This window comes from Podarcis erhardii, assembly GCF_964252035.2.
Source record: "Podarcis erhardii genome assembly, chromosome: 1".
Lineage (NCBI taxonomy): Eukaryota > Metazoa > Chordata > Lepidosauria > Squamata > Lacertidae > Podarcis > Podarcis erhardii.
The window spans coordinates 111,437,392-111,454,413 of record NC_138497.1 but is presented as its reverse complement, the minus strand read 5'-3'; the positions used below and the strand labels follow the sequence as shown (position 1 = coordinate 111,454,413).

At 40.7% G+C, this 17,022-nt stretch overlaps 1 protein-coding gene across 1 annotated transcript in view; it reads left to right on the top strand.

The window, feature by feature from the left end:
• Positions 1 to 17,022, top strand: part of LOC309348661 (sodium channel protein type 2 subunit alpha-like) — a 51,190-nt gene that overhangs the window by 21,565 nt on the left and 12,603 nt on the right. The window contains 6 exon segments of the mRNA XM_081874240.1: positions 278 to 451; positions 1,337 to 1,693; positions 3,340 to 3,774; positions 10,756 to 10,873; positions 13,528 to 13,682; positions 15,624 to 15,797. Of these exon segments, the coding sequence (XP_081730366.1) occupies positions 278 to 451; positions 1,337 to 1,693; positions 3,340 to 3,774; positions 10,756 to 10,873; positions 13,528 to 13,682; positions 15,624 to 15,797 (1,413 nt within the window).

The window sequence follows — 17,022 nt, the reverse complement described above, 5'->3', positions numbered from 1 at the left end:
TAGGCTCCTCCACACAGTCAGAAGTTCTGAAGTTAAACAAGAATGACTCCTCTAAGGAGCACTTCCAGCCCTGTCTTCTGTATACTGTAAGTTGGTTTTTCTAAGTTCAGAATCAGCATCCTGCCGCTTTGAACAGGGCAATGATGCAGACCCAGCACTTTCACTGTTAGATTACATCCATGCATTGCTTCTTTTTAATACAAAACATGCAATTAAATGGGATGGGGAAGACGGGGTAATAAAATGCAGAAGTTAACTTATTTCATTCTGCACTTAGGTCTTCACTGGGATCTTCACTGCAGAAATGGTCCTCAAGATAATAGCCATGGATCCTTATTACTATTTCCAAGAAGGCTGGAACATTTTTGATAGCATCATTGTCAGCCTGAGTTTGATAGAGCTGGGTTTTTCAGATGTGGATGGATTATCTGTTCTACGGTCATTCAGATTGGTAAATAAGAAGCAAAATCTCATTACTCATTTGATTGTAGACTTGAGAGGGGAAATAGTTAAAAACCCTCCCTCTGACTGGATCTGAGGAAGGGCACAGAATCTACAGGAAAGAGTGCTGGACCTACTTTGGAAAGGTTTCCACCCTTTATCCCAACCACATCATCAATTTTAACCAAGCTGAAGCTAGTAGCAAGCGTGTTAAATGGATGTGAAGACCTAAAACTGCCAGCTTCACTCGTCTCTCCAAGGCCTCATAACCAGCAGAAAAAGGGTGCAAGCTTTTCTTGGAGCACCATAATCTCATGCTGCCGATTAACAGCACACCTTTGCTTATCCATCCAAGATGTCTTCTTGCATGGACACTGGGAATTCTTACGCTCAATAACGTGGGTCTGCTGCTAAAGAAGGGGAAAGAGTGTCCGTGCTATCCTTATTTTATATCCACAGCTACATCAACAGAGAAGCCACACTAGCTAGGAGGAGTGAGACATTAACTTGTACCTCTGCAGGCAATTCCTGCTTGGGAAAGCCTTCCTTACACTGTGATAACTCTAGTTACAGGCCAGGGATGGGGAACCCATGTGGCCCTCCGGCCTCCAGCTCCCATCAGCCCCAGGCAGCATGGCCAATGGTTAGGGGTTATGGGAATTGTAGTCCAGCAACATCTTGTGGGCCACATGTTCCTTACCACTGCTATAGGCCATAAGCTAAGTAAGTGTGTCATATGGTTGTTGATGGAGCTTTCCCAAATAGAGCTATGGAAACACTTGAGTTCATGACTCTTTGTCCAATATATAGCTGGTGATGGGATGTGAGTCTCTGAATTGCAACCACCGTCTGTATCTCTTTCTCATATAAATAAATGCCTCAATGTCATTTTCAGCTTCGAGTCTTCAAGCTGGCGAAATCTTGGCCAACTCTGAACATGCTGATAAAGATTATTGGCAACTCTGTGGGTGCTCTGGGAAATCTGACCTTGGTCCTGGCTATTATTGTCTTCATTTTTGCTGTGGTTGGCATGCAGCTGTTTGGCAAAAGCTATGATAATTGTAAGTGCAAGATTTCAGAGGACTGCTCACTTCCACGCTGGCATATGAACGACTTTTTCCACTCTTTCTTGATTGTGTTCCGAGTCCTTTGCGGAGAATGGATAGAAACCATGTGGGACTGTATGGAAGTTGCAGGCCAAGCCTTGTGCCTCATTGTGTTCATGCTGGTCATGGTGATTGGAAACCTTGTGGTATGTAATCAACAACTGTCTTTTCAGTTACCGTATTTTCTGTTGATTGTCTGACTGCTATAATGATCCATTTAGGCAACCCAGTATGAATACTTGTTTAGAAAATCTGTTGACCCCCCCTTTCTTCTGTAAATAGCACCCACGGTGCTATTTCCATAGAATCGTATAGCTGTAGGGGATTTCAAGGATGAGCTTGCTCAGCTGGCCACATTGACAGGCACCAAAGGTTTTGACAGGCACTAATTATTTGCCCACCAAAATACCAGATTTCCTTTTCATTGTAGGCATCACCTGGGCTGCAGTTTGATGTCTTATGGCCCATTCCAGCTAAAGGGATCAAGTTATTATTTGTTTGTTTGTTGTGTTTGTTGGTCACCCAGTCACCAGGTTCTCAGGATGGCATATAATTTTCAATGCCTGGAAGCAATTTTGTTGTGCTTGGCTCTTTTGCCTGCACTCATGGCTGGTGGCCAGCAGTGTGGGCAGAAGAATCCACACGTAATGCCCTCCTTGCATTACAGACAAGACAGCAAACAAATGTTCAGCATTAAAGATACATTGCAGATAAGAGAGTTCCCTGAGTGCAGCAGAAGGCACATAGCCTGTTGTTAGTTTGGGTGCTTTCCCGGCCAATGCAGCAATGTTAATTTGTTTGATTTAATCCATGTTTGAATTTGCAAATTAGCAACCCAGTGAGTCAAGGAGTAAAGCATAATCTAGTGCTAAAGACCACTGAAATATACTGAAAGAAATCAATTGGTTTATTGTTATACAGTTCTTCATTCAAAGCATATTGTTACATTATTTATTTTTATATTTTTATGTCAGAATGTGTACTTCATTCAGAGTATTTGAATAAATTGAATAAATAATAATACAGTGGTACCTCGGGTTACATACGCTTCAGGTTACAGACTCCGCTAACCCAGAAATATTACCTCGGGTTAAGAACTTTGCTTCAGGATGAGAACAGAAATCATGCAGCAGCGGCACAGTAGCAGCAGAAGGCCCCATTAGCTAAAGTGGTGCTTCAGGTTAAGAACAGTTTCAGGTTAAGAACAGACCTCCAGAACGAATTAAGTTCTTAACCCGAGGTACCACTGTAATCATCTGGCCCAAACAGCATTGCTGCTGTATCCTAGTTACGTCCTAACATTCCAAATTTACTTGTGCTTTTTCTGTCATCTTTGTATGGAGCACTTCAATATATTGGGGTGTATTTTCGCAAATATCTCACTCTGTTTAAGAAATAAGTATGTTCCATTGGTGGAAGTGGTTAAAAAAATTAATGATGACAAGATAAATAGGTCCTTCTCTTCAGTTTCTCTGATACACAAATTGCTAACATTTGGTAAACTTGCAGACACAACACACACTGGATTGTTTGGTTCTGATATCAAACAAAAGCATTGTCAAATATAAGACAGCAACTAAGAAAGGATAGGTGACCACTGATTTCATATCCACAAATCCTGGAAGTAAGCACTTAATCAAAGAATTAAAAAAAAACTATAAAGTTATTCAGAAATTGAAATACGAATTCATGAATTCAGTTTGAGAACACATGGGAACAAATCTGACTTTTAGGTTTTAGGAATTAACTTAAAGGGGGGAAAGAGCCTAATTGAATTCTTTTCCCCCCACAGGTCCTGAACCTTTTTCTGGCCTTGTTATTGAGCTCTTTCAGTTCAGACAGCCTCGCTGCTCCAGATCAGGATACAGATGCAAACAACTTACAAATTGCCATAGCAAGGATCCAGAGAGGAATAGATTATGTCAAAAGAAAAATATATGAGTTTGTGCAAATGACCCTTTTGCAAAAATGTAAGGCCTCCACTGGAATTGGCTCAGCTGATGGGCAAAATGGCAAGAAAAGTGGGTGTGTCCCCAACCACACTGTAGCTGACTATTACAATGACAGAACCACAACTACCATCTACGTGGACAGCGGTGATCACATGTCATTCATCAACAACCCAAACCTCACGGTGACAGTACCGATAGCTGCGGGAGAGTCTGATTTTGAACACCTGAATACGGAGGAAGTTAGCAGCATATCCGAGCTCGAGGAAAGTAAAGAGGTAAGGCAAGGGATAATTTTCCATATTTACACTTTGCCCTTCTATTTATACATTATCAGCTTTGCCATAAAATGTATATGCGCTCATATTTCAAAATATAATCTTCATTTTTTTCCTGAAAAGCCTGTGAGTATTGAAAGCAGCAGTGTACCTACCTCCCCATTCTATAAACATGGAATAGTCTGGTGTTGTTTCATTACTTAATGAAGTGACACTGGCAATGCATCTTCACATTGCTGAGTGCAGGCTGTGGACCAGCTTCTGTGAAAGAGCATTTCTTCACCAGTGACGTTTTAGAGGACTCTGGATGTGTGCAGGGCAGGGCACAACACATGCCAAAACTGGGTGTGTGGTATCAGCATCCTAGTTGCCATGAAGTAGCTCTGAATCTGTTACCGTTAATGTTCTGAAGTAATGAATACTCAGTTCTTATTTATACTACAATTATAACTGCCCTGGTAAATGGCACACCTGACGAAACCATTCAACTTATCCAGGCCCATGGTGATCATTAAAGTATTCTACTTTTGAATAGCTTACAGTAATCATTCTCGTTTGGATACCTCATTTGGACATACTGTCTGCCTATATCAATTCATATGTTCAAGTGAGTATCGATGGGATTTTTTTTTTCATTAATGCCAGATGATGATGCTTCTCTCTCTTTTCCTTTTTTTAGCCTTTTTTTTTTTAAAAAAAAGGCAAAGCCATTGCCCATAATTTTCTTTCTGTGAAAACATGATTGTGTTTATGCAGAATAATTTTTAAATGTATAAATCAGAATTGTTATTTCTTACTTTAACAAATGACCATGGTGTCCTCGGTGTGTATATCTCTATATGTCTTTGCTCAATTGCTGTGTTTACCCTGCTTTTTCAAATGTGTTTGTGTGAATAACGTATTAGAAAATACTTTCGCAGCCATGTTTGTGGTATTTCCAGGACTACAAACTCAGAAGTATTTGCACCTTCAATGTTGTTTCCTACCGTTCTTACTTCTCACAGGACTAAACTCAAACTGGATCAACCAAGAGTGCAGCTCTGGTGGTTTTTAACCAGGCACAGCAACGTGTGTCAGCCATTTTAAACAGGTTACCTCAGTAATTCATATATACATGATCACTGTTGAACAAAGATTGACTGAACATGCATGCTAATCTGTATATTCCCCTCTTCATCCATTGTGATACCAACAGAAATATGCACAAGCTGATCTGCAATTGGAGTCATGCGACACTCATCCCAGCATGATCAGCACACTCCAACATTCACGGTGTCTGATGATTTCTACATAGCATTTTGATATGTGAACTGCATGTTCTGTGGCACTGGTTCTCAAGCTGTGATCTGCAGGCCACCAGAGCTCCGGAAACCTCATTCAGGTGGTCTGTGGTGTGTCCATGAAGAACACTTGCAGTTTGAATTCTTGTAGAATTCTATGGAATTCAAATTGCAATACAGTAAAATATAAGAAATAAAAGAAGTGATTTTTTTTTATTTTTAAAAAATATGAGTCATACAGCACCTAGCACAGCACACTACCATTGCTATCACAACAAAAAGAATAATTAAGTAATCAACCCATTTTCATGTGGTCTTGGGCCGGGAGGAAGGTTTGGTCCACCAGTATAGTTGGGTCTTGAATTCTAAAGTTCCAAGCGTGCTCAAGTTTAGTAAGAGAAATTGTAATTTTGAGAAATTACATAACCGGTCAGAATGTGATGACTATTAACATTGCATTTTCATTAGTAAGCTCTTTAATATAATAAACTGATATATGCATTCCTTAAGGCATAATTCATTCATTTACAGTGCATATTTATGCATATTTACATACGTCCTAGTATGCTCAAGGAGGCTTAATGACACGTAAGTTTGAAACAGGATTTCCTTCGTTTTTCATGAGTATAAAAGGATGACAACTCTTTTCTGTTTCATAATGACATTTTTAGGGATGAATAGGAATCAAATGAAGGTGTTGTTGCTTTTGTTCCCTAAATGTTCATGGTAGTGTTTAATTTAAATTTTGATAGATGCAACTGCATACTGGTGGACTTTTTTGTCCTCTTGTCTTCTGTGGAAGACTAGGAAATACAGGGATGGGCCATTCTGTAATTGACAGCAGAAAAATCTTGCCTTGGAAGTGGATGTAGTGGCCATACCCTATGGTAGACTTACATTAACATCACCACTAACAGTAATTTGCACTTTATCGTGTTTCCTGTTAGGTGTTTGGGTAATTGGGTCCTCTGGCTACATTCCAATCAGGTAGGGAACTTTCAGGGATGAAGGATCCTTTACTACCTTTCCTCTTAGCCATGAGGAGGAGGCCTGAGGCTTGGCAAACTAACTGCTACCTCAGTGGCTGCAGCTGAATATGGTGATGGCCAAGGAAGTGATTGTGAGTGCGGCTTTCCCATAATGATGTGGCTGTTAACAGTCTTTGCCAAAGGCCCTGGAAGACCCATGAGGGGTTTTTCCACTCCATGAGGAGTTTAATGAGTAGGAGGCAGTACCTCTGCTTCCAATCCTGTTTCACCACCTGATGTAAACTTATTCATTCGCTCAAGATTTTGCTGGCAATGAATACTTTCCTTTCTTAACCTTTGGTTTGGTTTTACAAGTTTTACAATGTGCTTTGAGATTTTTAAATGAAAAGTGGTATAAATATATTTTAAAGTAATTTATTTTCAAAGGATAACTTGTTGTGCCAAAAGATGCCACAGGACTTGCCCCTTTTCCCGTCCCCCCCCCATGTGCTTCCATAATCAGCTATGGGGAATCCTGGAACCCTACAGAGCAGATTTTTGGAATGCTGGGCAGCGGGGGGAAGAGAGGAAGCGCTGTTGTGCAAGCAGAAATCCATTGCATAAGTGAGGTGACACCGTTGGATGTCACCCTATACTTTTAAAATCTAAACATTTCATTGTTGTGACAACCACTCTCTCGCAAACCTTATTTGAAGGCAGGGGTGCAATCACCGAAAGTAAAGCTAGAGTACCTACTTGAGTTTAGCTAGCGCATCAGAATCTGCAGCCTTGCTGAGTTCCATTTCTAAGTTCTGAAGATTTAATAAATTCATGTCAAAAACAGAAGAAGAAGAAGAAGAAGAAGAAGAAGAAGAAGAAGAAGAAGAAGAAAAAGAAGAAGAAGAAGAAGATTTTATTTATATCCCACCCTCCCCAGCCGAAGCCGGGCTCAGAGCGGCTAACAACAGTGAAAGTAATACAACATTCTAAAATCAATTCATTCTAAAATCAATTCAAAATCAAATTAATGGCAACCATTGGGCTAAAGTTCTATGAGGATTACCAAAGGAGGGGGTCAGGCTGTGCCCTGGTCAAAGGCCTGGTGAAACAGCTCTGTCTTGCAGGCCCTGCGGAAAGATGTCAAGTCCTGCAGGGCCCTAGTCTCTTGTGACAGAGCGTTCCACCAGATCGGAGCCACAGCCAAAAAAGCCCTGGCTCTGGTGGAGTCCAGCCTAACCTCCCTGTGGCCCGGGACCTCCAAGATGTTTTTGTTTGAAGACCATAAGGTCCTCCGTGGGACATACCATACCTTTCACTTGCTAGTTTGTGTGTCTTCTCACCATGAGCTGATTTAACCACTAGGCAAATTAGGCCGCTGCCTAGGGCAGGGCAGCGAAATTTTAGGTGTAGAAAAATTAGAAGCTTAGTAAAATTCAAAAGGGCTGCTCCTTCCTAACCACTCATCTGGGGTGTGTCCTGCTCCTGCCTGGTGTGGCTGTCCTGTTTTATCCCTTCCCAGGGTCATTCTGACTGCTCTCCATTTTGCTGCTGTCATGGAAAGAGGAGAATAAGATGCACTCTTCCATGGGCTCAGAGGATGTTGGGTAGCTGCAGCTGCTGATTAGCACCTATAGTAATGTTGCTTTCACTATTCTGCATTGGACCAGCCTAGGAGTTGGCAGGCCCCATGGATGCATGGCAGGCTGTTAAGTAACAGAAGAGGAAAATGTAATATATATTGATCACTTGTGATTTTTATAATCCAGTTCAGAATTATTTCACCCTGTCTCTGCTACAGCATCTTACAATAAAAATGCTCTCCATATTAAAATGATGAAAGCAAATGTTCATGTAATTAATTAGATTTGAATTGGTATTTTCCAGTTCAGAATAATTAGAAGAGTATTAATTGCTGCTTTTGTCTTTTTTATAATGAACGCTCCCCACTTAAAACAGGGGGGCGCCCTTTGCGTGGATGCGTGCAGCCCTGGATCTGGAGTGGCCCCATCAGCATAGGCTTTGACTTCCCTCAGGTGGGATACCTGGAGGTCCCCGCCTACCCCAGTGAGTTGTCCAATCCCACCTGGGGGGAAGCGTTGCCAGGGAAACCAGGCCAGGTAGGGGGAGGGATTACCTGCTGCTTTTGTCTTTTTTATAATGCTTCTTGTGTATAAAGACCTTCACAAAATTTACAAAACAGCCTTATGAGGTAGATCATTCATAATTTCACTTTACAGGCAGGGAACTGGATACAAGTGTTTTGCAGTTTACCAGTTGCTTGTTCATCTGGAATGAACAGTAATCTAACTGTCCTCATAAAATACCTGAGTAGCAAATAACATGAAAGTCTATCACAGGGGTAATTTGTGCTCGTAAATCTTTCTGCTATCTTAGGGTTGACATATGCCTGGAATTTTCCGGACATAGCTGGAATATGCCAATCGAAAGCAGTGTCTGGGTGCAAATCGCTGAAATGCCGAATTTCCTGAAAAATAGCTTTTGTGTCCGGATTTTCACTTTTTGAACTATGGCAACCCTATGCTATCTGCAGCAGATTGAAACTAAAACAGAAAAATCCAATCTAGCATTTGTAGGTACAGTCAATAAGTATTTTTTCACCTTTCATTTGACATAAGTTTTAAAGTGAATTGGACCGACAGAGGTTCTGTTCCATCCATTTTTCCAAGCAGCTCCCAAAACGATGACCTTCCTCCACTTGAGTTTGATGGACTTAGGCTACATTGATCAGGATACCTTCATGAGAATGAAAAACCACAAATTATTTTTGTGACAATTACTTTCCCAATGATTAGCTTTGATGGAAGGAGAATTGGCAACATATTCGTATGGGCAGGGGCTGGAATGTGCTTGTGACTGGTCCATCTCTGAGTAATTATTTACATGGTTGGTTATACATACCCATTGGGTCCATGGCAGCACCATACTTAACACCATATTCAGGATAAATATCTAGATTGTCAATAGGATTATCACTTTCAGGGAAATATTTGCTTTTCTTAAAAATGATTAGGAACAGTACCTTTAAACATCTTAAATAAGTTTGAAAATCACAGTAAGGCGTACATCATCCCTGAATCACGTAAGTCAGAATGCAATAACTGTGATTAGAATCGCCCTGTATTGTTTTAACTGTGCTTTCATCATTCCCCACATTCATCCAGCTGTTGGTGCCATTTCTGATGTTATATACTGTATGGTAATAACATTGTATCAGGCCAGAGAATGCCATAATCACAACTACTTTGGTTAATTTTGGTACTCAGACCTATCGTGGCTCATGCTGTTTATTTTGGCCCTGCCTTAAATCCCATTGCGTATTTGATCTCGATGGTCAGGTTCGAAGGATGCCAAACCAATTGCAGTCACAACCTAAGATGAGAGTTCTCTAGCACTTGAATCGATAATTCTCTGAATACTTCTAAGAGTTGGTCTGAGTACCAGAGTAACAAAGAGTTTAAAAATGCATAGAAACCAACACATCTATGCACTTGCAAGAGAGAATGCAAAATAAAGGCTGTGGGAATGAAATAAATATGTTTCTTTCATTATTGACATTTCATTTTTTTAAAAAAAGTAGTTTGGGGGTGAAATGGTATTCTGTGATTATCTGTTGTCTGGTGAACCCCAATCTACTGCACCATATCCAATATTGTTCTGGAGGGTCCCCCGCCCATCAGGAGCTGTTTTTCAGGGATAGGGAAGACAGCCAAAAATTGGTTGCCATGCCTTGCACAAGTGCTTTCTGCTAGCATAGAGCCACCCCTATATAAAGCTCAATCTTTGTGGGGGTGGCGGGGAATTAATCATTCACATCCAAATTGAGAGCAATTTGGGTCTTGCTGCTGATTTCAACTTTTTTTGGGGGGGGGGAGGGTTTCCTGCCTGTGGTGCAAGCTTGAATTTAGCATTATAAATAACATTGATAGATAAAGCTGTTTAGCAGTATTTTTTTTCTGCCGATCAACTAATGTCAGTTAAGTCAGAACTACTATGACAAAATTGTTCTTTTTTGAAAATAACAATTTTAAGAGCAGCAGGAAAAAATTGCACCCTCTATACATTTATTGATAAATTATACAGATTGACACCAGATTTTTTTTTGGGGGGGGGGGGATATTCTTACCATCATTGCCCAAAAAGCATTTGAAATTTCCTTTGGTAAGTAACAATGCAAAGCTGCATATGGGTATGTTTAGATGTTCTAAGGCACTTGAACCATATTCAAGTGTTGCAATTTCCACCCAGTGGTTGCAGAGTATGGCTGTGTGCTCTGTCCCCACCTGCACTGCCCCCAAACAGTGGCTGCATCCTTGATTTCCCATGCTGATCAGGAAAGTCTGAAGGGAACGGGGGGGCATGTCTAAGTTCATTTGGTTGTGTGCATTTGGAAGCCTCTCCTATTGGAAGTCCTGTATTATCAGGGTTCCCAGTCACAGGGAGGCTTCTCGGAACATTAATTTAAACTTATGAAAACCCTTCAGGGCTTCCCACTCAACACAGGAAGCTGGGAGGTGGAGTGGACATACAGATGGGCTGGCATGTAAAGGTCCCGTAATCTGAAGTAGGTTTTTGTGAACACAGCTTTGCTTTTCTGGAAATCTGATTTGAGATGTGTGAGCATACTCCCATGCATGCCCAGTCACATTAACCTCAGCTCAGAATACAGTACATACTGCTTTTTTAAAAAATGCGTGGTGTGATCTTACTTACAGAAATTAAGTATTTCCAGCACCACTGAAGGCAGCACAATTGATGTTGCTCCCCTAGGAGAGGAGGAAGCGGAAGATGCAGCAGAAGACCCATCACAACCAAAGGCTTGCTTTACAGAAGGTATCAAGGGCAGCAAACCTAACAGTGGGGATTGCATGCAGGACAAAAATATGTATTTGGGAATTGCTGTATCCTGTGAGTATGTGAGGAAGCAGGGGGGAGACGTTCAGCCAAATGATTTTATGTTTATGACAAAGTGGGTTGTGGCTCATGGAAGCTTATGACACAATAAATGTGCTGGTCTTATTGGTGCCACAGATCTCTCTGTTTCTTTTGCTACAACAGACTTAACATAGCTACTCCCTCTGGGATTTTTCCTTGAGGAAATGCTATTTTAAACGCAGTTGCTATTTAGAGTAATGAAGCTGTTTTAAACTTACATTGTGTGAGTCAGTTTAGCAAACAAATGTAGGGATGGGCAGAATGTCTGGCACCAGCAATATGTAGGCAGCAAGTGAAAGGTTCTGGGTTGTATTCAGCATAGCGCTATGGCTAAGCTTCCATCAGGGCAACGTTTTCCCCCCTGCAGGATTGAAACTTCATCCCCAACCCTGCACAATTGTTCTGGGGTTTCCATAAATCATAAAACTGGCTAACAGCTATCCGATCCATATATTTCCAGGAGGATTTTCCCCCTCTTTTAAGTCATTTTTTAAATGAGCATTTGTGGTGAAACATATCAGATTAATGGCAGGCTATCAATCTGTTACAGTGACGTTTCTCCCTTTGGAGTTGGGAATCAATATGTTGGCCTGTTCCTTGAGGAAGGACGTCAAGTCTATGCACTGCTCCAGACTGTCAGTTGGGGGGGGGGGGAATCCATCCCTTTGAAATTGGAGTCTAGAATAAGTTTGCTGACTTTGTCCCAGAGGAGTCCCAGAGTTAGCAAATTGTTTCCTGCTTCCAGACTCCATAGGAAGATCTTTTCTATTGATCCATTTTCGTCCTGTCATTAAGCAGAATGGTAGAGAGTCCTGGGGGTATGCTGTTTCTTTGTCTGAGAAAACAGAAAGTAGAAACAGTACCAAAGGTTTCCTTTAAAAGAGGTATTAAGCCGGAGCGTTGCTAGGTACAGACCTCTGATGACAAATTAGCAAAAAATAAATAAAATAGCATATGCCATTTTATATGTATAGATGCAAATTCAGACTGACTTTCAGAGGTAGTAGTAACAATAATGTGAAGGGAATAATGCATGCAGTCACATGACACTGGACATTATGAGTGATCCAATAAGGCCAGAAACCATAGTTTCCCACTATGAGAATGAACCATGGAGAGCCTCAGGCTTGCAGACTCCTCCTTCCCACATCTCTCCCGTCTGCAAGGAGGCCAGAAGCTTTTGCTTTTGCTCTTAAACAAAACATGACTCCCATTATGCTGGAACTCAGAAACTGTTGTTTGTATTAAGTCTAGTTAGAAAAAAAGTCAATCTGAAGCCACAGTTTGATGCTGACTTTCCCCTGCTGCCTAGAGTTAAAGCAAACCACAGCTCCCTGATTTTGTTGCACTAGAAACTAAGGTTTGCTTAAAAGCAGAAGCAAATCTTCATTATGAAAGAGTTCTAGCAGTAGTTCTAGCGTTATTTCACTCATATAGCAGAAAATCATGTTTTTCTGATTACATCATAACTGTAACACTGTACTCATTATACTTGTGGAAACACATTCCCCACAACAGTCATATTTGCAAGGGTGAAATAAGAGAATCACATTTTTCAGGAACAAAAGACTGCAATTGGTGTCCTGGGAAAATGCAACAGAGGAGGAAGAAGATGTAATTCCCTGATAATGTATCTCTGAACATATATGAAATCAGGTTCTCAGAGCAAGAAACTGAACTTATTATGTTTGTTATTCCATAATACACATAAAATACATAATGCCATACACATTGATGATGCTACATTAATAATCACCATCATTGTGCACAATGAATTTAGAAATACTGTTGTATAATGTTTAATTAGATAAATGAATCTGGCAACAGTACAGTGGTACCTTGGGTTACATACGCTTCAGGTTACATATGCATCAGGTTACAGACTCTGCTAACCCAGCAATAGTACCTCGGGTTAAGAACTTTGCTTCAGGATGAGAACAGAAATCGTGCGGCAGCAGCAGGAGGCCTCATTAGCTAAAGTGGTGCTTCAGGTTAGGAACAGTTTCAGGTTAAGAATGGACCTCTGGAACGAATTAAGTACTTAACCCGAGGTACCACTCTAAAGACAAAAGAGCAGAAACTAATAGTTTCTTAACACCTCAAAGACCTGTGTTGGCGGTTGATTTTATAGCCTCCTTCATCAGATTCATACATTAGTTTCTACAGTGCCACAAAACATTTTGTTTCCATAAACATACCTTCAATTGCATATTTCAGTATTGTTCATTTACAACAATGGCTTCAGGACATGAGAAACTCATGAGGCTGGATCCTGAGAACTATGAGCAGAACTATGAATGGAAAGGTGGTGGGGTGGGGGGAGTCACACCCTTGTGGCTAACAGAAGTCTCTTCTAGAGAGTTGGGGTGCCTTTGGGGAAACTGTGGGAGGTGGCACGTGAGGCTGTAGGGAGAAATGAAGATCTGTAAGGATTTCCTTCCATTTGCAGAAGGGCAGCTCAGGGCCCAATCCATATCCTGGAGTTTGCCAAAATATTTTACTTTATTTTGTTTTATTTTGATAATTTCATCCACCAAATATTCTGATTCCAGGCTGTGTACGGAGATTCAAATGCTGTCAGGTCAGCATAGAATCTGGAAAGGGCAAATTATGGTGGAACCTTCGCAAAACCTGCTATAAGATAGTGGAACATAACTGGTTTGAAACCTTCATTGTCTTCATGATCATTCTCAGCAGCGGTGCTTTGGTAAGTGGAATATAGATCATTATGTTGTAGAACGGAGTATATTAATTAATTGGGATGGGAGGAATTGTCCCAATTTGTACACAAATGAATTTATTTTGGGGTGGTCTTCTATTCCCTTCTAGTTATATGACTTTTTAAATATATATTTCTCCCTTTGAAATCCAAGTAGCTATTCGTTAAGATTCTCTTATAGTCACAGTTGGGTTTGTCTATTACCATGCTACCATTCTAGTTTCCCAAAACAAGTTGTGGGAATGTGTCCCTCTAGATCAGCCTTTCTCAAACTGTGGGTCCCCAGATGTTGTTGAACTACAACTCCCACCAGCCCTAACTAGCAAGGCCAGAGCTCAGGGATGATGGGAGTTGTAGTCCAACAACATCTGGGGACCCACAGGTTGAGAACCACTGCTCTAGATAGACTACAACTCCCATCATTCCTGACCTTTGGCCATGCTGTGTGGGACTGATGAGAGCTGGGAGTCCAACAACATCTGGAAGGCTATAGGTTCCACATTCCTGCTTTAGTTTTCAAGCCTTTTTTGTATAAACTCCTAGTTCCTTCCCATGAATTACACTGAATTATGCTGTATTTTGGGTGTTGGGTTGCTAGTTTTAATGAAACAGAGTTACATTTCATTTTGATTTTTTTTAAATGTTGTTTGGTGAATTTTGATGTATTGGGAAGAATTTTATTCTTGAGAGGCTATGTTGAAATCAATTAAATAAAATAGCAAGAACGTCTTTAAGTGTATTTTAAAGAGTATTGGTAGCCTCTAGATGTCTTATAACTTGTCAAACCAATTTGGTTCAGGTACGTGTGTGTTTTTTAAATAATATTTTATTAAATTTTACAAAAAAGAAAAATTATAATAGAACAGCAAACATAAAAACAATGACAAATACCAACATTCAAATAACAAAACAAGCAATCAAAACACAACCAAAAAACAGGAAAAAGAAAAATATTACAAACCTAAAAAAACTTAAGAAAAATTTAACATAAAAAGTAAAAAAGCTCTTTTCAAATTCATATCCTTCATAACCTTATTTTCCTGACTTCCACCCGCCTTCCTTTCTTGTATTCCACTTTAAAATTAATTTAGCAAGTTCATTCTTATTAATTTTATCCTTTAAAAATTCCTTCACATATTGTATTATATTGTTCAGATTTTCGTCCAATGTCTATCCCTTCTTTCATTCTCTTATTTATCTTATTCACTAGAACCCCTTCGTTTCATTTCAATGTCCTCAACATTCAAAAATTTTACAATGTTTTTGTAGATAGTTTTTAAACTTCTTCCAATCTTCTTCCACCTGCTCTTCTCCTTGATCTTGTATTCTGCCAGTCATTTCTGCCATTTCCATGTAGTCCATTACTTGCATCTGCCATTCTTCCAAGGTGGGTAGATCTTGTGTCTTCCAGTGCTTTGCGATAAGAATTCTTGCTGCTGCTGTAGCATACATAAAGAAAGTCCTATCCTTCTTTGGCACCAATTGGCTGACCATGCCCAGGAGAAAGGCCTCTGGTTTCTTCAAGAAGGTATATTTAAATACCTTTTTCATTTCATTATAAATCATCTCCCAGAAAGCCTTGATCCTTGGGCACGTCCACCAAAGGTAAAAGAACGTACCTTCAGTTTCTTTACATTTCCAACATTTATTATCAGGCAAATGATAAATTTTAGCAAGCTTGACTGGGGTCATGTACATGACCCCAGGTACGTGTTTTGATAATGTGTAGATTCTGCATTTCAAGCAAATGTTAGAAAATCTTCCAATGGAATAGCAAGTCACAAGTGTCCAAAATGTAACTGAGATGTACATAAATATAAAGCATAGCCTTTAAAAATATCAGGCACAGCAGAATGAGTGACATTTTGTCTCTCCCCGCCCCGCCCCCAGCCAATATGACCTTATTTGTAGTAGCGTTTTTCTTCATAGGCTTTTGAAGATATATATATAGAACAGCGCAAGACTATCAAGATCGTACTTGAATATGCAGATAAGATCTTCACATACATCTTCATTCTGGAAATGCTTCTGAAGTGGGTAGCTTATGGGTTTCAAGCCTATTTCACAAATGCCTGGTGCTGGCTCGATTTCCTGATAGTTGATGTAAGTACTTCCTTTGCCTAGCAGCTTTGTACATTGAATTGTTGGTGACCCATCATAATGCATCATATATTTAAAGTGGGCTATTTTGGCTCAGTTACGCATCGCAGTCAGAGCAAGATGCATTCTTGTACTCCCAGTCACCTTCAACAGTTTAGGTATCTTACCTAGTGGGTGTTTGCTTCAGCGACCTAACACATAGTAGCTATGGGAAGGAACTGGTAATAGAAGTCCCTTGCTTTTTATTCAGGTGTGTTCTGTAGATATAGGGATTTGTTCAGGTCTCTCATGAACTGGGCTGCAACACTTTGCCCTCTGTTTGTGCTCAGTGCCCTTTCTACAGTGTTACCCACCGTTATCAATTTTTCTTCCCATGTGTTCTTGTGTACTCTTGTGTACTCATGACTGCCTAGATGTGGGGATGTGGCAGCGTTGTAGTTCTGTGCCATGTGACTTGATGTGTTCATAATGTTCTCCTTCAATATCTCACGTAAGCTTGATTCTGTGCTACATTTAGGTACTGGGATAGTCAGGAACCTGGCCCCCAACATGCCTGGATGCAGATTGGTGGTCCTGTGGTTAGTAGCTGGGCTCATTCTGTACCCATTACTGAATTGTTTGTCATTTACAGTATAGGTGGGTAATTCAGGGAGGTGACTAACAGTAAGATAATTCGGACTTTAGGTGCATCAGTTGCTGGAACGCTGTCCTGCAATGGTGCAAGACCCATATGGAGTGAATTTTGAAAGGCGCAGTATCTGAGCGCAGGAACCGTATCTAAGGGCAGGAACCTTACTAAGCAGACCTAGGTCTCATCAAACCCATTTCACTGCCCTAAGTTTCACTCTGGAAAAAAGGCAGGATATACATGTAGGTAGGTAGGTGGAAACAGAAATAGCTTGCCCAGCAATGGCTGCAACAACAGCCTCCCATCAGCAATTTTGCTGCCACTTAATGGGGAAGGAAGGAACAAGGAGACAGAGAGCACAAGGTTGTGTGGGCAAGCTAGTGATGGCAATGTGATGGGTCTGCCAGTGTGTCCACACAGCCCTAACCTTGCAACCACCTCATCTGCCCCCCTCTTAGTATGTTGTGGTGTTGCCACTGTTGGCAGGCTATTGTTGTGACGCCATCCCACCAGGCAAGCTGTTCCTGGAGAGGAAGGAAGGAACATTCATCTGTTTACTTGGCATAATGCAGGTTCCCCCTCTGGTTTAAGTTTGCAATC